This window comes from Melanostigma gelatinosum (assembly GCF_949748355.1).
Source record: "Melanostigma gelatinosum genome assembly, chromosome: 8".
Taxonomy (NCBI): Eukaryota; Metazoa; Chordata; class Actinopteri; order Perciformes; family Zoarcidae; genus Melanostigma; species Melanostigma gelatinosum.
The window spans coordinates 13,207,018-13,228,745 of record NC_136641.1 but is presented as its reverse complement, the minus strand read 5'-3'; the positions used below and the strand labels follow the sequence as shown (position 1 = coordinate 13,228,745).

Sequence of the window (21,728 nt, the reverse complement as noted above, 5' to 3'; positions counted from 1 at the left end):
GCTACCATCATAACTCCATCTGATCATCCACAACATGACTCAAATATCAAAACATGATCAATACTAAAGCAGCACCGAAAGTAACCACCCAGTCATTACTGGAAACTGAAAAATGTCCTGTTCATCTTCAAAATACAATTCTATTAGAATGTAAAGAAGTTACATTGTATTCTAATAGAATGCATTCTAATAGAATGTAACTTCTTTACATTCTATTAGAATGTAAAGAAGTTACATTGTATTAGAATGAAACTTCTTTACATTCCATTAGAATGTAAAGAAGCTACAGTGTACAGAATGATTCTATTGAAGTTATTCCTTTTTTAAATGTTTTAGACGAGTCACTAATCACTTTAAAAGAGTGATTATAGCTGATTTAACTTACATACATGAGATTGATCTTCTCATGTCGTTCTTTATACAATGATATAAATTCATCCCCGTTTTATTGATATCTTACGAAAAGTTACTCCTCATTTTTCGTGCGTTTTTCCTGCAAAAGTCCAGCAACATGAGTCTGTTTTGGCTTGTTACATGCATACTGTCTTTTCAAAATAAACTTCCATCTTCACAGGAAACAACTAAGGTTTAGGCGATGAAACTACTTAGTTAGGTTTAGGAAAAGATCGTGGTTTGCGTTAAAATATCTACGGAAGTGGCGTTGCTTAAGTACGGAAGTTACGTCACAAATAAATCAACATTGGCTTCTCGTTTCACACACGGCACAAACTGCGGCCTCCTGGAGGAAACGCCAGTGTTTGTTTGACCCGTCCACCTCTCCTCATCCCACCCGTCCTGTGTGGAATTCTACTCATGTAGTCGCTCGCTAGCTTATAGCATGTAGCATCCTGGGCATCACTGGGAATCAAAACACCGCGGCTTTGAGAGCACTTGTTTGCAATTAACGTGATTAACCAATGATTTAACTTGCAAGCTAGGACCACTGATTCGCCAAACCTGCTGGCTTGCAGTCTGTGTTCCACCACAGTCCCCGACGCTGGTCTCATGATTCATTTTGTTTCTAAAGATAGATTTGATTTTGTAGCGAGTAACGAAGGTTTCAGGGGAAATGTATCGGAGTAAAAGTATCAGTTTTCTTTGCAAAATGTAGTGAAGTAAAAGTAAAAGTCAACAGAAATATGAATAGTAAAGTAAAGTACAGATATCCAAAAAAACGACTTAAGTACAGTAACGAAGTATTTCTACTTCGTTACTATACACCACTGCTTACACGTGAATGCATCACTAATTATAATCCAGTGATATGAAATGCATTATTCTGAAACGGGCCATTCTGCATAATGAGTACTTTTACTTTTGTTAGTACTTTTCCCTGTGCAATATTTTAAACGATGCATTGTTACTTTCAGCAACAGCTCCTACATGTAGTGTTGTCTGTGCCGGGGGCGCCCCCCGTGGCCGGCAGCGGTACTGAACATCCAGCAGGACTCTCGCTGCGTTGAGTCAGTAGTTCTCCGAAGCTTCTGCCGACTGGAGGGATGTGACCCCGGAACAGGACGCCCTCCTACAACAACACACCATTCAAACAGAGCATAGAAGAAAGAAAAGCTGGACCAGGAGGGGTAAGCTCATATGTGCCGTTGTCTTGACGAGGCGTACATTGTCAGGGTTTTTTGAATCGATACGTGCGTTTGATTCCCGGCGTCTACACTTGTGGCAGAGAGCAGCGGTACCTGGATGGTGTTTGCACCCATAGGAACTTCATTCAGGCTTTTGTCTCGGGCATGCTAGCGAGCTAGCTCGGCTGGTTAGCATCGGCTGCTTTTGGCAAATATATCCCAGGGTTTTAGCGGAGACTAAATGAAGTCATCGTCAGTGCAAAATGAACGTGACTTGTAAAGCCATTGAGTGTACCGTCCATATATTTTTTACCACGACGGATATTGATGAAGATTCATGTCGAAAATGCGCTGAGGGCTCGCTGCTTGCTAGCAAGAGCGCTGCTACAGTTTGAAGAGTGTGCGTCCTGCAACATGATAACAAGATCCTTCACGATGTGTGTCCATCTCTGAGAAAACCAACCGGTTCTTCTTTCAATGTCGGCCGTCCACACGTTTGTTTGTTGTTATATTTCAGCCAGAGGTTAAAGAAGAAGACTTTGAAGAAAACTAATGTGATCAAAAACTCGAAAAACCTCAGCTAACGTGTGTGCAACGTTTTGCAGACAAACGTTGCCGTTAGCGTGTATCAGTCTGGTCCACTTGCAACGTCACCAACGTTATGATGTTAACGCATCTTAAATGAGGACATCACAACAGGGATTCAGCAGACTTCGTGTACGTGATGCACGCCTATATGAAGTGTTCAAGACAAATTGCAGACCCATTTGTCCCACTCACCAAACGCCTACCAGTCAGCCATGATAGAGAACATCCAATGCTGCCCAGACACAGAAGCTACTTTCTTTAAATTTAGTTTTTTTCATGTTCAAGTTTTCTTTTCACACAACTCCTACATTGGGTTTTCTATTTTTGGATCACCCATGGATGCATTGTGCCACGCTGCCTTTTACAGTGTCTGCTTTCCCCCCACATGTCAGAGAGCTGACAACTCTTTGAGTGGTGAAGCTGGCGCCCTGCCGGCAGCGGGGGCATTGATGAGTGCTGCAGTCAGTGGGTTTTAGGGTTTGGCCACGGGCGAGTGTTCTGAATCCTCCTGGCAACTAGCAGAGTTGGTCACGGACCACAGTATGACATGCATTAGTTTTGCGCAGTCCCCTCACTGGATGGATATTTGGAGAGAGATGAGGACCCCTTGGCTTTGCGTCCCTCGCCTCCTCACAGTCGGAGCAGGTGCTCTTCAGCGGCTGCTTGAGTCCCGAGGGGGACCTCATCAGCTGCCCGTGAGCGGAGTTTGGGAGGGAGGGCTGGTTCATATCACAACCTCTTGCTCTGTGCTTGGCACACACACTTGTCAGGCTGTCAGTATTTACTGGGCCCCCACAGTGGCCTGTTGTGGCCTGACACAGCGATACCGGAGCCGCTTGGATCCATTCGGGGCTTACGCACCCAGTCCAGATGACAGAGGCCTCCGGATGACCACCAAACGGGTTTGAAAGAAACAAACTAGAGTGCACAGCCATCTTTTCTGCTCACAGTTCTTTGTCTTTTGTGCGTCCTGCACATTTGCAAGGAATTGTCTTGTTCCATCACATACATCCTATAACTTTTAAGAATTTCATTCCCTGCCTTGGCGCTTTTGAAATCTTGCAGCCGCACCCTCGAGGGACCAGCTTAAGGCAGCAGCAGCTTCTGTTTCAATTCCTTTGAGGGACCCTGAGGAGTGAGCTAAGATGTTCTGAGATCATAGACAAGATTTAATTATGGTATATATCGCATCCACGGGCGGGGAAAAATTCAGTTGTATCAAAATTGGTGTTGTGGAAATATTTGCAAGATTAGGTTGCCAGGTCATACATGTTCTTAATTTAACTTTAGCATTACAAATATACAAATTATTATTTGTAGCCGAGTCAAAGCTAAATAATGGGGACAATATTTATTTTTACTGTGTAGGAAAAGTTTCCAAGTGGCTTAGGTATAAATAAGTCAAATGTCATGTCTGCTGTAACAGGGCCTAGTATCTACATAATGTGGCACAGAAATAGTCAACGGAGAGTTAAGCACACCCAGAAACCCAGCTATGAACTGAGCGTACAGTTTGAGTTCATGCCTCACGTGGTGACAACAAGACATGACCTACTTATCAATCATGTTTTCACAATCCAGTTCATCACCATTGTCTCCAAATACTGTAGCCATTGTTGTGGGCACTGTACACGTGAGGAGATGGCTTCACACAAAAGACGGCATGCAGATATTATCCAGCAAGTCCAAGCCAGAGCTTTTCTGGTCTGCAATGTCCACCAGTCTGGCCCCTGCTGTGTCCAGACCCGACCCAGAGGGAGCCACTCTGCTGGGTGTCGTATCTCCTGCAGGTTTGGATGGGTAGAGACTGGGTGATGGGACTTACAGCACTTTCAAAATTGTCGTAGGATTTATTTTGTTGTTGTGCTGAAATATTTAGTCGATTGACAGAAATAAATTGTCAACACTTTTGATAGTCTATCGATCTTCAGATATCGTTAATTTAGGGTTAGGGCTAGATCAGCATTAAAGAAAGCCTTTGATTACGTCTGGAATATTAGCCGCATACGTCTGAGGCTGGCTGAGCAATCCCTCGAGGGATTAGTGTTGAGCCAGCCCACCTCGAGAACCGAACATCAGGCGCACACAAAGGACTCTGACAGGATCCCTATTGTGGTCCTTGAAATGATTTCAGCCTTGTTACACAGCAGAGCGTGTACATCAGAGTAACGCTAGAATGACCCAAGTAGGCTAAACATGGGAAGGTTTCTTTCCAGAACACTATTTATAGGTTTTTAGCGGAGTTGTGTCACTTGTCATTTTCCTCTTTGTCTCACGGCATCCTGATCAAATCTATTTGTATGATTTTTTTTTTTTTTTTCCCCATATTTCAAAGCAGCCTTGTTAGAAATAATTCAGTGGATGTGTCGGATCAAACAATTGTTAATACAAAAAGCAGCTGAGGTCTAGCCGTCTGTCAAGGAGTGCTCTAGAGCAGCGGTTCCCAAACTTTTTAGGCCGCGCACCCCCTTCTACATCCCGACCGGGTTCGCGCACCCCCCCCCCCCCCCCCCTAATACAAAAAAAAAAAAAAGAAGCAACAGAGCCTTTTAAGCCTTCATAGCCGCATAAGAATCGGACCAATGAGAGAACAGTTTGCTCGCGCGTGGCATTTGTTTACAAGATTTAGTCCGCTGTTAAATGTTGCAGTGTGAACACAAACCGAACAAAGGAGCAACTGCAACAAAGCAAACGAACTGAAGGTGTGAAAACGCCCTGAAACACTGCAACAAAGTTTCAATAACTTTCAGTGACACAAGGCGTCACTTTTAAAGAGCAATCAGGATGCGAGGACACACGCACAGGCTCAGAGGCAGATTATCACATTTAATTTACAATTAATGAGCGACTAATGTAGCCAGGATGTCTTCGGACAAAGCATCGATGCGGCGCGACACAGTGTTGTTGGACACCGGGATCATGTCCACCTTTTTTGCTTCTTTCTCCCCAATCATACATTCCACCATCTCTCTGGCAGCTGGCAAGCTCACGTCTTCGGCGATTGTGTGCGGTAGCCCCTTTCTCGCTATTCTGTAACCAGATATGAAGCCCGTAGTGCGTCATTTATAGACCAACACATGAATGAGACTCCAGTTGTTTTGGCTGTTTTGTAACTCCTCCAATTTCGATATAAACAATGTAAGGGGCTTTTGACTTGCACTGGCATGCTTGGTGTTCAGGTGGCGACGTAAATAAGAGCTTCAGACTGTTAGCCAGAACCTCACTGCACACCACGCACTGTGGCTTTGGGGAATCTGCGTTGCCAATCCAAGTGAAGCCCAGACACACATACTTTTCATCATATTTCCTCTTTTTTCCCAGTCTGATGCTCACTCTCGTTTCCTCTTTTTCACCTTGACTCCGCGATGGGCCGATATGCTCCCGATTTGTCTGTGCTGCACCTCTCCGTTCCCCTCGCCTCCGATTCCTCTCTCTCTCTCTGTCCCTCTCCTCTTTTACGACTGATAGCTTCAGATGTCCCACCTGACAGTTTTTAAATTAAAATTACATTTTTTTTTTATATTTAATATTATTACACCATCAGACCGCCATTACACTTTTCCTCTCGCGCACCCCCTAGAGGCAGCTCGCGCACCCCCAGGGGTGCGCGCACCCCACTTTGGGAATCCCTGCTCTAGAGCAGCGGTTCCCAAACTTTTTAGGCCGCGCACCCCCTTCTACATCCCGACCGGGTTCACGCACCCCCAATCCCCCACACCTTAAAAAAAAAGATGCAACAGCGCCTATTTATAGCCGCATAGAAATCGGACCAATGAGAGAACAGTTTGCTCGCGCTTGGCGTTTGTTTACAATATTTAGTCCGCTGTTAAATGTTGCAGTGTGAACACAAACCGAACAAAGGGGCAACTGCAACATTGTATCATATTAATCCCTGAATCAGAACAAAGCAAACGAACAGAAGGTGTGAAAACGCCCCTAAACACTGCAACAAAGTTTCAATAACTTTCAGTTACACAAGGCGTCACTTTTAAAGAGCAATCAGGATGGCGAGGACACACGCACAGACTCAGAGGCAGATTGCATCACATTTAATTTTACAATTAACCATACATAGAATGAGACTGTAGTTGTTTTGGGCTGTTTTGTAACTCCTCCAATTTCGATATAAAAAATGTAAGGGGCTTTTGACTTGCACTGGCATGCTTGGTGTTCAGGTGGCGACGTAAATAAGAGTGCTTCAGACTGTTAGCCAGAACCTCACTGCACACCACGCACTGTGGCTTTGGGCAATCTGCATTGGCAATCCAAGTGCAGACCAGATCATTTTCATCATATTGCCTCTTTTTTTTCCCAGTCTGATGCTCTCTCGTTTCCTCTTTTTTACCTTGACTTGATGGGCCTATGTGCTCCTGATTTGTCTGTGCAATCCCTTCCTGCTTCCTCCGTCTCATCTTCCTCTGACTCCCGTTCGATTTCTTCTCCCGGTCTCTCCCCAACGCACCTCTCCGTTCCTCTCGCCTCCGATTTCTCTCTCTCTCTCTCTCTCTCTCTCTCTCTCTCTCTCTCTCTCTCTCTCTCTGTCCCTCTCTCTCTCTCTCTCTCTCTCTCTGTCCCTGTCCTCTTTTATGACTGATAGCTTCAGAAGGCGCAACCCCTGAGGCAGGGGTTGCGCCTTCGCTACGGCAACCCTCAAGGGACATATCATCGTCAACACCAGAACGACAAACATGAGACAGTCTGTTACATTCATGTTTTTATTTTGTGAAAATTATATTTAATATGAATTATTACACCATTAGACCACCATTACATTTTTCCTCTCCTCCGCACCACACTTTGGGAATCCCTGCTCTAGATGTACCCGGTTGTTTGACTACTTCAGACATTGTCCTCTGTCAGAGTTCGTCTTCCTAGGAGAGTTCGCATGTGATTTTTGGCTTTAAAATCATGAGCTGGACTTTATCTTGACCCGTGTGTTTTTAACATGCTGTAATCCAGCAGCGATACCCAGGAAGCCATTATGTTGAGGTTAAGTCTGCGGCCGAGTACCATCTGGCGCATTGTTGGAATTATAAACATGGTTGGAAAGCTAGTTTGCTCAGCAGGATCGCACGGATGAAACTACCCGTTACGTAATTATGCACAGTGTCAATCACTGTTGTATGCATGTTGTTGTCCAGTCCACTGAGGACCAGAACTGTCATGATTCACAGTTCTGTAGCTACTCCACTGCCCAAAATAGTCCTCTACAAATGAGTGTTTCTGCCCTTTCCAGCCTGAGAAAGAACTGGTGAAACTCCTTTCCTCTTTTTTTTAAGTGACAATGGAAGATCACTGATCAACCTCATTTACATTTCTGTGATTTTTCTACCTGGGATGGGATTTTGCGCATTACTTCTCACAACAGATATATTGCTGTGGAAGTGCCGTATATGTAATCAAGGCATCGTTGACTTAATAATTGTTAATAGTTGTTTAAAACATTTAATAATAATAAATAACCACAAAGAAATAAGAATAAAATTGGATGTGATTGTCTGATTTGTTTGTTTTTTGTTAAAAAAAATCTAAGAAAACACTTTGAATCTGTAGACTACTTCCTAATAGTCTTATTATTGCCATTTGATGACAATTGCTCATATACTGTAAGCCTAAATAACTATATTTATTATTTTGAACAAAGGTTAAATGTTATTTCACAAGTTTCAAAAAGTGCCCCCACTTTTTTGAAAATGTCCCTGGATTTCAGTTAATGGGGCAAAAATTGCCCCCAAAAAAATATGTAAATTTCCTACCCTGCTTCAAACGCAAACATCAGAGGATCAGAAATGCCTCAGTCATGAAAGCAGTGGGCCTATTTACAGGTGATGAATGTGGAATATATATCCGCCTTTTGTGCTGCAGCGGACGTGAAAATGGTTAATTGTCAAGTCTCAAAATAAGCCTGAATATCAATGGGTGTTTGGTACATCATTGTCTTTTTTTTTTTTTTCAAGACAAGATGGCATCTGTTGACAGTTGGAGTAGTACTGTTCTCTTCAGTCGCTCTCTATCCAGTCTCACACAGTGACCAGTTTTATTCCCAGTGAGCCTCTGATGCACGCCGACTGGCGCTCCTGAGTTTATATCAAGCTTCATTCCGTGTGTCGCCTCACTGCTGGGTCTCTCTGCCTCCAGTCTTAGCTCTTCCATTTGTCTGGGTGAAAGGAGCTTTGAAACTTGATCAAACGTGTCACTGCTGCTGATATGAAAACACTGCCACCCCCCCTTTCACCCTCGCCGCCAATATCCTCCCTGAAGGTGTACGGAGCAACTGACACCAGCAAGATCTTTTCATGTTGCTTCGAGACTTCAGCGGCTCTCCGATTTGTAAACGATGCCTGGCGCTCAGGTGGAAGTGAACACTTGATGTACTCATCTTCCCCCTCATTCAGTGTCGTGTGGCTGGAAACAGACATGAAGACAAAGTCAAGTGTTATTTGCTTGCCACCAAAGATTGCTATAATTCTAAGGACTGTAGCCAGAAGCTTGGGCTCCAGCTGCTCTGATCTGGATGAATCCACACGCTCACAGTGGTACCCAAACGCCAGCCAATGGCCACCGATGCCCCGTTCATCCTTCTCCCCCCCTCCGGGCTCTGGGAAGTGGGGACGACGAGCCAGCTCCTCAATTAAATATAACCCCACATCAAACGGCCTGTCAACATGCATTAGTGATTTGGCAACCTATCCCTTTTCTGTCATCCGCAGTAGTTTTGGCAGCTCCTTTTATCGCCTTCGTTCCCTTTCCTTCCCCCGTGTCTATATTTTGCATCTCTGCAGACTGACAGAGAAAATAGGTCATTAGTTAGACGGAGAATATGAGATGGAAGGAGCAGGTAGGGGCGAGATCTGTGTGAAAACCTCCATGCAATATTAATGACAGCCAGTCACGCTGTGAAGTGCCGAGCCTGCACCGTGACTGCACTGTGACGAGGCCTCTGACTTGTATCACCGGTGTTGTTCGACTGTGTGACTTAATTGAGATAACACAACAGTCTGGATCATTTACCCTAAAAGTGAGACCTCTAGTTCCAGCCTAGTGCGGTACGTCTGAAAAGTCGGGTCAGAAAAACATCCGATGATTGAAATGCAGTCAGAATCATAGACCGTATAAGAAGTGGACGGTGACATCACCCATTGGTTTGTGTGCAGCCGTTATGAAGCCTCGAGCTCTGCATTTTGGCCGTCGCCATCTTGGCTTTTTGCAACCACAAGACACAGAAGAGGGCGGAGCTAAGTACAGCTGAACGAGACGTTTTTAGGCCACTAACAACGCCTGTCGGTTTATGGCCGACAGATAGTGCGGCCGAAACAACCTCAGTCTTTAAGTATTTTTAACTTCTAATAACACTGCGAGTGTTTGTGTTGCTTAGATTTTTATTTTTTGCAGTTCTTGTGTAACGTGGATTTGTTTGTGTGTCCAGAGCCACAGGAGCAGGGGGGATGAACCGCGAGGAGGCCCCGGGGAAGTCTCCTGAAGACATGTATGTCCAACAGAAAGTGCGGGTCCTGCTCATGCTAAAGAAGATGGGATCAAATGTGAGTGCAGTCTCTCCACCAACACAAACTGTGGCCATGTGACATTTAATATTTCAGTGTTCACATTTTACAGGTTTAAATAGCAGCAAAAAATACATTTTACCGCTGCTTTTTGTCCAGCTCATGCACACCACAAAGACCACAAAACATCATGACCGTCATATCATTATGTTTCTTTCATTGGTCAGATGAAAGTAGAAGACCCTTTTCGACTTGCTTTGAAAAGAAGCACACAAAGATGGGCTCTTCGAGCAAACAAAGCCAGATCTCAAAACAGATTCACAATATATAAAGACCTCCATTCCAGTTGTCTGTCCTTTAATTTTGTACGAGTCGTGTAGTGCATGTCTTCTCTGGTGCAGAGGTGAGTACGGTGGGCAGACTGAGGCCGACACTAAAAGTGAAATATAAATCAACTGTATTCTTAATTTTATTGGTGACCGTCTCAATCAACCCTGTTGGTCCAGATATGTGTTGTATGTTCAGCTCAGGTAGTGACAATGATTCAGGTGTTGAATGACATTGTGGAGGAATTGAGCAGCGATAAACTCATTTAGAGCCTCAGAGGATCAAAGAAGCAGAGAAATCTAAAGCTTACAGAAGCAAGTATGTTATGTAAATCATCCTTTAAACCTTTCTTTTTAAAAGATAAGAAGATTTAAAAATGAAAAATATGAATCTTTTAAACCTGTGTGGAAAAGAAACCAAAAAGTCAGAGAGACGGAAATTAATTATTTCTAATACCTACTTCTATCTCAAAACATAAAATATGATGAATCCAGAAATAACACGCGTCTATGGGAGAATTATTTTAATTCATATTATTATGAGAAGAGCATTTGATAAGTATTCAGTTTGTTCGTCTTTGAAAACTTGATTTGTCACTTTGTTCACTCTTCAGCTTACGCCCAGCGAAGAGGCTTTTCTCCGGAATTACGCAGGTGTGGTCCACAGCCAGATGAGCCAGCTACCACAGCACAACATAGACCAGGGTAAGGCTGTGCCACACACACACACACACACACACACACACACACACACACACACACTTAAAGTGCTGTTGAAGGTATACGGGTAGAATGCGTTTTGCACCGGCTCACAAATGCCACTTTCACATGTTACAGAAGTGCTACTTTGCCCAGACCGCAAAACCGCATCGCTCCTCTGGAGTCCTTTAACCCCAGCAGGCGTTAACGGGTTTCCCTTACCGTGCACTGACGCTGACTCAGCGGCCCACCAGCACTGCGACATTACTCACACAGCAAACAAGTACGGCTGACTGGAACCGAGTGACTCACCCTCTGCATGAGTGCATCGCTGCTTTCACCGCTGCCTCTCACGGATGGCCCAGACGGAGTTCAGATATCGACGTGTTTATGCGATAAAGCAAATCACTGTTCGTTATGGTTGTTGTAAGACTGACCTTACATGTGATGGTCAATGCTCTTCAGGGCATCAGGGGGTGCTGTTGAGCTTTCTTAGTCTCTACAGTGTTTACATTTTTCAAACCACAAGAGGGTGCTGGGTGAAATGAAACTGTGTGTGTGTGGAGAGTGACCCGGCAAAGCAGCAGCAAATTGTTTTGATTTTATTTATTTTTTAAATGTTTTCTGTAAGTAGACTTATCAGCTGCTTTCCAGGCTGTCGGATAGGAGCCCTGCTGTCCTCCTGTGGTAAACCTGCGGGGGCCCAGGCCTCGCTTTGTCCCTCCTGATATTAGTCCCTTCGGGGAGCTTTAGGTCAGGAAAATTGCTTGTGACACTTCACCTACAATGAAGAGTTATGTCTCCTTGTCCGTGTCCTTTCTGTGCAAGGAAACAATCATCGTTGTTTGAAGTGATAAATATGTGATTTTCTGTGGAGAAGGATTTGATTTTACAGGGTATTAAGGAGGCGAGTAAAAACCGCAGTGACTTTGTCTTTTTGTCCTCCGCTGGCTTTTTTTTATTATATTTGTTTTAACCGACGGGGTAATGAAATTGTGGACTCACATTTAGTTAAATTCAGGCTCATTCTGGGGAAATGTGCTGCACCTTTTAGATGCGTCATGGGCATGCAGTGTGGGTTGCTTTATTACAGCGCGTTTCTTCATCAAGCAGCAGAACATGAAGCGTTGCATCAGATGGGAAGGATGGTAGCGGGTCTTTAAAAAGTGCAACACCGAAAGTGAGATCAGTGCAGATTTTAAGTTAATCATTTCTGAAGGATGTTTTAAACAACTTCAAACAAGATGTCAGTTTGTGCTCTGTACCCTCCGCCTCTTGTCTTCATGCCCTTTAGTAGATAAAGGACTCCGTGTCTCTGTGCTATCAACGCAGCTAAGAAGAGCCTCATTAATTATGGAGGAACAGGACCGGTGGAAGGTGCTCCCGGTATGCATTATGCATCACATAAATAGACACATTTAGTGTAATTTGGCAGCCTGCCACCTCCTCAATGTGCCGATAAATTATTTGTGGTGTACATCTTCTCCAAAGTACTGTGATTAGGCGTGCAGATAGCTTTTAACTATGCAGCGCTTAAGGACAGCAGTTTGTGGGTATCAGCACATTTAATCTCATTTAGACTTGGTAATGGGGGGGGGGGGGGGGGGGGGTAGATGAAAGGAAGCATTTCATTGCCTGGCAACTTGTCATTGTGCCTCTTAAAATTTAATTTCACAGAAGCACAGCTTTCAAACAAAAAAATATTACAAAGTGAGGTTTCATTTGATTCCTGTTCAAAATATCGGTAATTGTGCGATTTATATTCCTACGTTTTGGGGGAAAGACACTCGCGTTGATTGAATTTCAATGTGTTGATTATAGTGGACATGAGTGTGGAGGTAGATCATGTCGTACTCTGTCCTCACTTCATTCTGGAGACGGCAGACCTTCCCCTCACCTCTCTGTACTCTGTATGCAGCAGTAGTGCTGCAGCTCCAGCAGACACCGTCTGTGACCAGCCAGCACATTTCCAGGCAAAGGTTGTTTGTCTTTGTCTGCTCCTGCATCATTGATGTATCTGCTCACAGACCGCATACGGGTCTGGTGAAGTGGCTTCAGTTCATTTTATTATTTCTGAGCAGGTTCGCTTGGGCAATATCTTCCAATTTAAGAAGACAATTTCTAAGAATAACGACTGAGTTCAAATGTCTTTCTGAGCCGTAGACATTAACTCCGCACTGCTTTTTGATGCCATTTGACGACAGCTGTTTTCAAAAGCTAATCGCCTCTCCTGCTCAGGCTTTTGATGGAAATATTGGTTTAGTAATAATAATAAAAAAGCACACCGTTTACTGTCACTGCTGCTCAGCTTGCTGTTTTGAAGAGTAATAGTCGATGACTCGCCTCCTTCAGCTTGTCAAATAATACCGTTTAATCAGCTACTTTAAAGGTTCATCGAATATTTCATACACTACTCCTTATACAATATGAGTTGTGTGTATGTTGTTGAATTGGAAAAGCAAACGGATATTATTATTATTGGAGCCATCTGACCATTGAAGGCCATAGATGAGCTCCAACCAGAGAGACGTGCTTGGGCATGCTGATGCAGGATGCTCCGATAACCGGCGTCCTCGAGGGCTCTCGGCACAGAGCCGCGGTGCCACGTGTCAGACACGGCCTCATTGATCGGGTGGCGGCATGCTTAGACGGCGCTGAGGGCAATATCCCGTTGTGGAGACGCACTCTGGTATTGATTACTCAGGAAATGTTAGATAGAAGTGCAGGTGTGAGAGCGGAACAAAAGCTAATGTGACAAATGGATAACATTGTTGCTGTTGTCAGCTTTGGCATATTCTGATCAGAAAAACACATTTGTAGGCGTTGCCGTCTATTCTGTCCATCACATGTGATCGGACTGATTGAAGTGTTCAAACCCTGAATCATTCCCTCGAACTCTGAGCAGCTGTCCGATGTTATTCTGGGTCCTCCAAGAGAAAATCAACTCTGGGCCTGCCGTTCATATTTCTTTTATGTCTTTGGGTCACAGAATTAGCATTTTTACATGTTTTAATTGGCTGATTACCATACATGCAATAACGTAATTTTGTTTTGCAATTTTAATCAGGCCAAATGAATTCTCTGCACAAAAGGCTCTGGAGCTTCTTTCTCGTTCAGCCTCTTCAGCTGGAACACCGTGATGTAGCCGAGGAGCCGAGGGCTGCGTCTGAACGCTGTTATTGTGATGTGAAAATGAAGTGTGAACTCGTTAAGTGCGGCCTGTTTTAGTGTGAATTGAATACTATCTGTGCTGCAGAGTTTTTAAAGCACGATGTGAGGCGAACAGAAGTTTTTCTCTTTACTCTCAGGCTGCTTGTTCCCTCTTCAACTCCTATTCAAGGCTATTTGTGACTGACGACGTGTCACTTTAAACAATAGACTTTTGTCAGAGCCACACGTACAGCCAGCAATCTCACGACTTGTTATCTCGTCTGATTTGACAAGGACAGTTCACTCCTCCTCAGGAAGGATGTCTGAGGGAGGATAGACGAGGATGGGGTTGTCATAGCAGCCTCTGTTGTCCCAGGAAAGCTCCGGCTTCCTGTGAGCTTCGGTGTTGCTGCAACGTGCCGCGTCGGTAGCTTGGAGCAGGTGTCACTAGGGGGCCTGGAGGCAAGCTGGAGTGCTAATTACACAGCCGTGGTGTGACATTACAATCTCTCGCAGTCGGTCTCGTCCCTTCTCTTGTTTCGACATTCACTGCAGCCCTATCGATGCACGATCCTATTTGTTTTTTTCTTCTGTGTTACAATCCCGTATCTTTTCAACCCACCTTCTCAAGCCGAAGCCGTGTGTCAGTAACTCGGGCCGGGGCAGAGTGGTATCGATTCTTACTTTATCTCGTGTGTCACTGCAGCATGAATCAGAGCCGACGACTCCGATGTATGAAGTGACTCAAATCACTGAAACACAGAGACTGGGTTTTCCTTAAATACGCTCTCATCTCTGGGCCTTAAACGTCATGCCAAAGCTTGTTAAAGCTCTGAAATATCACATGTGTGTGAATGACATTCAATGGAAACATGTGCATATGTTGTGAATTAATGAGATTTTATTAGGTTTACCCATTTGCAATACGCTGTTAATGTGCTGATATTCCTTAAATGTGTTGTGTAAAACGTTGTGTGTCGTGCTTCTCAACCCACCCCGGCGCCGTAGTTGTTTTCAATGGGGGGGGGCTTTATCCTCTCTGCTGACCCGGCACAGATCGTGACCTCAGATGATGATGTTGCTGCTCAGACTCACTGCAACACTGGAGTCATCGTGTGTCTGCTAGTTCAGACGGGAGGGACTTGAGTGACGCAGCAAAGTGCTTTTTACTTCAAACAAACTCCCTTTTGGGTTCATTTCACAGCTTTCTTATCCATAGAGGTTTCTGTGGGACTCGAGTTCATTTCAGGCTACCTTTCATCGACCACATATTGATTCATAGACGTGTGAAGAAAGCCTTTGTTTGCTTGTGTATCGGTGCTGGTGAATAGATGGCGCTCTGGTTCTGGCTGCTTTTGGACGAGGCCAGAGATGCAAATAATGATTATTAATTAATTTATCGCTCTTATTTTGTTTATTTGTGTGTCTATTAACTAAATAATAAAAGTGCCTTTCAAAAAATCTTCCACGCTGTTCAAATTGCTTGTTTTGTTTCTGATCAACCGGAGGAAACCCAAAGATAGACGGACATTTCTGCGTGATATGTGACTTAACAGTTGCTTAAATGTTCACTCGCTCAACCTATAGGATCATTGTTTTAGCACATAATTGTGCATATGTGAGTTTGGGACATGGTGTCATCAATATTCGCTCTTTTTTTTATACGTTTTATTTGAAAACAAAAACACGAGTTCTACTTTAACCTCTCTGTTCCATTTGAGGAGGCTTTTCTTGCTCTCAAAATATTTATTGAGGACAAATCGGATGATATGCCTGTTGTTGCTGTTATTTATGTAATCCACCGTCCGGAGCCGCTTTGTCCGCCCCCACCAGGCTGGATGAGTACAGGGTCAGTGCACAGCGGAGGGAGGGGCCGGAGGACGGACTGACACAGAGCCCCGCATCCTAACAAACGAGCTGTTTGCTCATAGGCGGCAGCAGCCTGCCGTCCTCTGATGCAGGCTGATTTTTATCTGTCGCTAGGCAACAGCTTTGAGGGACCTGACGTCTCCATCGAGTTCGCGTGCGTGCATGTAAGAGAGACGCACACAAGGCGGGGTCCGCACATCACTCTCCGTCAAAAGTGCAACCGATATAGCTCGGCTGTCCGCTTGGCTCCGTGGATGTATTCCGGTCATCGGGCTCAAGTTGCGCCGTGTCCGACGTGTCCTTTCTCTGAACTGCCTGTTACACAACGGTGAACTTATTCACACACAATGATTTAGACTGACATTTATTGCAATAGATGCGTGTCCTTGCGACAAAAAAGGTCTCATCTTGAACAGAAGTGCTGTTCAGCAGCAGCGTCGCTCCGGTCGAGTTTCCCATTGTGTGGCATTACATAAGTGTCATCTTGTTCAAGCATCATCATCCTCGCTACGTGCTGCCTCAAAGCAGATGAGATACATAGTTTTATGTCTCTAGTTTCTTTTCCTGTTTCCTTTTTTTTTTGCCATAACCCCATCATTTGGTTGGCCAATGAGCTTTAAAAAAGGAACTTGAGAGTTCATATCCCCCCCCCCCCCCCCCCAAAAAAAGCGACATGGTAATCATCTTCCCCATAGAGAAAAACTAATTCTGTGTTTGAAGTGTCTGTGCTGTCTGAGGCAGAGGGTCCGCCCTTTGTGCCAAATGCATGTGGAAGCTGACAGCCCCTGGCCTACTTTCATATCTCCACAATAATTAAATCTAACGAGCAATTGAGGGCTGTAGTGTGAAAGTTAAAAAAAAATTTTTATAGCAGACATGCACGAGGTGCCGTTTGAAATCCTCAACTGTCTGCAAAGGTGTAGAACTCTGTGTTGATGATATTTACGTGAGCGTAGCTTCCTGTAGGCCTTGGCACCAAGTTGTCGTTTGCCGCTCTCGTCTTTAAGAGACGCCTTTTTAATTAACGGTTTGAGGAGACTGGAGATGTTGCTGTATGTACCGTACTATAGAGCGCACCGGTATATTGGCTGCGCCAGCTGATTTTTAAAAGAAAAAATAATGTGTACATGGATAAGCCGCACTGGTCTATAAGCCGCAGGTGTCCCCGTTGAACAGCAAGATGCTTTCAACAGTACTAAAGTTGTCTTCTATGAACATCATAACATGTCGCTAGCTTCTAAGCTAATTTTAACATTACGGCCAATGGGGAAATGCTAACCGCGATTCGCATTAGCGAATATATAATATATCTTTGTACATCTTTTCATGCAGACATACTTGCATTACAGACTAAGGTCTCTCAAGACTACCAAACGAAAAGCAATGAGGCAATAACTGTTGTTGCTCATAGCTCTGAATAGCTGTTGTGCTAGCAGCAACTGGCCAAGCCAGTTAGCCGTAAATGCTATTCAGAGCTATGAGCAGAGAAGATCAGCTTTTTCTCAAGTCTGCCAGTGGATCCTAACAGCCCGGAACAGTGTGAAAGAATCCACCTTCACCAACGGGTTCTGAAAGGCTGGGATACTATGAGATGAAGAGGACAGCGCAATGAGGACGACAACGCAAGCTCAAGGGCGGATTTGGTGTGTTCAAGGACCCAAATGCAGACTCGGTTTTTCCAGTTTTTTCCAGTTTTTTCTTTTTTTTCCAGTTTTTTCTTTTTTTTCCAGTTTTTTCTTTTTTTTCCAGTTTTTTTTTTTACAGTTCTACAAAACTTCTTCTACAAAACATTTATTTCTCTCACTCAAAAACACGCACATAAAAAACTCGAACAAGTTTTGTAGAACAAGTTTTGTAGAACTGTTAAAAAAAAAAAAAAAAAAAAAAAAAAACTGGAAAAAACGAGTCTGCATTTCGGTTTCTTCTTCGTTAACTTGGTGAAAGAGGAACAAAAGGAGAAAGAAGAAGCACAACCCCGTGTGCTGTAGATCACTTCGGTCTCTTTTCTGTGTGCTCGGTGATTCTTTTCTTTTTTTCCAGAGCTTAGTGAGGTTTAATATCATCGGCTGGAATCTGGTATTGTTTACTCACAGACGATCTTGCCTGAGCTGCAGCAACATAGGAGATCGAATGACATAGAAGCCTCAGATCTAAGTGTTATCATGGCAGAGCAGGATGCCGCTGTCAGCAGTACCACCGGTCAGGGTGCTGTGATGGCTGGCGGTGGCTTTCCACACGCTGTTGTATTCTCTCTCTCTAGTTTATGGTCACAACTGATAGGATTTACAGGATACTGTCAGGATCCAATGACCCGTGGAAAACTCTCACTCGCCTCACACTTTGCACTAAAATCCGTTGTGGACGATCGGATCACAAGTTAATAGTTCGTAACGTGTGGAAGACTTACTGCGGTTCAAACAGCAGTGAGTCTATACCGAAGGTGATGTCCTCTTCTCAAACCATTCACCGTTGTGTTTTTATGTGAAAGAAATGTGAGCAGAAGAGCAAAATCTGATCCCAGTTTATTACTTGCAACACATTTTAGCCCCTTATGGATACGTGTGGATGTGTGTTTGGTTCACTTGGACAGAAACTACCTCCAGGTCACGCCTAGTGTCGATGTAAAGCATCGAGATTCCTGTTGGACACGGAAGTAAATATCATTTCTCTGTCGGAGACTAATACTCTCCCTAGAAAACATTCGTGAATCAAGTGGTATAAAAGTGACGATGTCTTGATTTTATCCTCTTTGAATCATTGAAATTTAAAAAATAAAAGTCTTGGGTTGATAAGAACTCACACATTCGGCTTCTCGGGGTGTTTGGTTAATATTATGAATCAGATTTCGGCCTCTATAAAAATACACGATAACACTTCATTCTCTTTAAAGCCCTAATTCCCAACAACAGTTACAGTAAATTAGATTATTTAGGATGTTCTAGTTTCCTGCTGCAGACGAGCATGTTGGGTTGATGTTGTTGTTATTGTTTGGAGGACTTACCTGACCATCTACTGTTGTTGGTTTTCAGGTGCAGAGGACGTGGTGATGGCGTTCTCGCGGTCAGAGGCGGAGGACCGACGACAGTGACCCTGGGCTCTCCCCCCCCCCCCCCCCCCCCTTTCCACCCCACTGCATCTCCCCCTCCCCCACCCTCTTCCTGCACGTGATCCACAGCAACTCCACAAACACGACACTGATGAGCTCAGGAGAGGAGGGGAAGAGACACCAGGAGGTGGCTGCCTCGCTCTCCCCCCCCACCCAGCCTCTTCCATCCCCGACTCCTCATACAAGCTGGCGGCCATTACCTGAGCTGCACTCAAGTGCTTCGCTGTGGGTCGACGCCTCAGCAACAAGGCAGTCAGTGAAAACACTCACAGGTTGTGTGGATGAATATCAAATGTAGTTTCTTTTTCTTTTCTTTTTATTGTGGGTGGGTTGGCTTTGTTTTGTATTCTTTTGTCTGTGTTGAGACTTTAGGCAGTGTTACATGTTGTATCTGCGGTGGTCACTGGAGGAAGTGACCAGTCAGCAGCTAACTGAAGCAAAGAGAAATATAGATCTGGTCAAGCAGCGAGTGTGAGGATTGATCGTGTTGGGGGAGAGATTTTTCTTTTTTTATTTCTGCTTCCCCTGATGGGGCTGAAATAGTTTTTGATTTAGCTGTTGTGTTATGAAGGCTTTTGTATTCTGTCACACGCGGGGCCTCATTCATAAACATTTAGTGTGTGTAAATAGAGGCGTGATAGACGGGTTCTTCATCTCCCACGCAGATGTCGGGATGTTTCTGAAGAGCGTCGACACGCTTACTTCAACCTGCCTGCCGAAGGCCAAGTCGTCAAATAAAATCTAATGTATTCATAACTCTTCTCAGACAATTAATTTCACTTTAAATCAAATTCCGGCCTGTTTATTTTTCACCTTCTTGCGGCAGAAAGTCAGTCGTAGAACCGAGACTCACTCATGGAGTGCCTCAACAACATGTCGTTTAGGTATCGAACTTGATTCTCTCACTTTCAGTGATTTGACGGCGCTCACTGCTGCCGTGACGCAGAAATAACAAAACAGTAAAGTCGAACTGACTAAAGACCAAATTTTTCTTTTTGTATTTGCAGTCTGACCTTTTGTTGACGTACAAATACTAGAATGATGCCCTGAGTGACGTGTGCGCCTTAACACTCGCAGCAGCCCGTCGTTAATCATTCATGTTTGATTACGGGGCTCAGCAGAGCAGGATGACGAGGCTAGTGGCATGATGGAAATGGAAAGAGTTTTTTTGAGCGCACGCCGTTTTCCTCTTCTAAACGAGACCCCTCTTCTTCTTCTTCTTCTTCTGCTGCTGCTTTCTTTTGAACCACAGGCTGTTGAGAGTGCAGCGATGCTTTTCTCTGGAGGAAGGTGCAAGAAGTAAAGACACCAGCAGACATAATCACATGAAACACAGGTGTGCACATTCTCCCCAAACAAACACTGGTTTGGGGTTGTTGTGGCATGTCAAACTTTTTTTTTTTTTATTGTACAGATGGTTTGGAAAATTGATTGTGCCAATTGTATTTTATTTTTTTTATCTGTAAGATAACATTAACATGATTTAAGAAAATTGATAAGAGACGAGACGCTGTAGTTGTAATTTATTGTTTACTGAATTGACTTCCTCGAAAACATCGTTAAAGATGGAGAACCAGTAGATAGTTTAACGTCATCCGCAGCTCTGTTCACACTAAAGTCACACAAGCTCTACATGTTGAACTGAACATGGACGCTGTGTGCTATTTCTGACTGTACTGTATCTCTTGCACTATTATCAATGGGATATTTGCAAAAAATACATTTTGATATTGAGGGCAGAGATTTTATGTTTGGATTCAATGGATAAAAGAAAACTTTGTAACCATGTTTTTATTCCTTCGCTGATTTAATTCTCCTTCTCTGTGTTAATTGACTTGACTGGAAAAGCTCAAATGAATATTTGTTAACAAACCAACATGTTTTTCTAGTGACATGATCAATATTTAATGTATTTTAAGTACAGTTTGTCAGCTTGTATAACTTAAAAAAGAATTGCAACGTAATGTTTTGAAGCCAAACATGTCTGCCTCGTGGTTTATAATGTGCATCCAAGCGGCGCGTCCGCGGCACGGCGACCATTGTTTGTACATTCTTGACGTTTGTTGAAGCTACTAGCTCTTTTAAAATGTTTCAGAAAAAAAAAAATCATTTGTTGTATGGGTAAAGTGTGATCCATTTATTTGTTGTTGGCAATAACTTCTATTTGAATGTCCTCGGTAATCATTGCGATGTAATCAGCCAACAGATCTATCACGCTGTCCGCCGACGACAAAGACCTTTGTCTTTACGTTTACTCTTGTTTTTAAACATTCTTTATTTGTCTATGCATTGTTTTTATCTCTCTCTAAAAGGCGTCTTACTGTACATTTAACTATCACGGTTGTTCTACAGCCTTTATTCAGTGTGTGTGTGTGTGTGAGTGCGAGTGATCATCGTTGAACTTGCGAGCGGTTTTGATTTTCAGCATGCTGTTAAGTTTGACTAGGATCGATGTATCTTTTTACTGTGATGACCTGACGTTGCCTAATTGTTCTTTTTTTGCGTTGCTTTTGTATTTTATTCTCCTCTCAGTCGACATTGATTCGTTGGTTTTGTTTTGTATGGCTGCTGACCATGTCCTGACTTAATGCTTCCAAATCCTATACCAACTGAACCATTAAAGATATTTTAAACAGTGAAAGGTGACTTTTCCTTCTTTTCTTTGTCAAACATGCAAGAAATGAGAAAGTGATTGTTACGGCTCAGAATGGCTGCTCGTGTTCAGATGGTGCTGGGAGAAAGTGTTCATCGTATCATAATGAGGGTAAAATCATGTCTTCTTTGTTCCTCTTACTGTCTGTGTGTGCAGAAGAAAATTATCTTTTAGTTCAGTCTAAGTGAATGATGCTGTTTCTATGCAAAGACAAGTCTGCATATTTGATCAAATCTGAAATCTTCAGACCTTGGA

At 43.7% G+C, this 21,728-nt stretch overlaps 1 protein-coding gene across 1 annotated transcript; it reads left to right on the top strand.

Moving 5' to 3' along the window:
• Window positions 1-1,476: 1,476 nt before the first annotated feature.
• On the top strand, window positions 1,477-21,461 carry ctnnbip1 (catenin, beta interacting protein 1). The gene is made up of 4 exons (XM_079272951.1): window positions 1,477-1,583; window positions 9,595-9,709; window positions 10,611-10,701; window positions 18,744-21,461. The coding sequence occupies exons 2-4, from the start codon at window positions 9,614-9,616 to the stop codon at window positions 18,800-18,802; spliced, it is 246 nt and encodes an 81-aa protein (XP_079129077.1). The 5' UTR covers window positions 1,477-1,583; window positions 9,595-9,613; the 3' UTR covers window positions 18,803-21,461.
• Window positions 21,462-21,728: the final 267 nt, after the last annotated feature.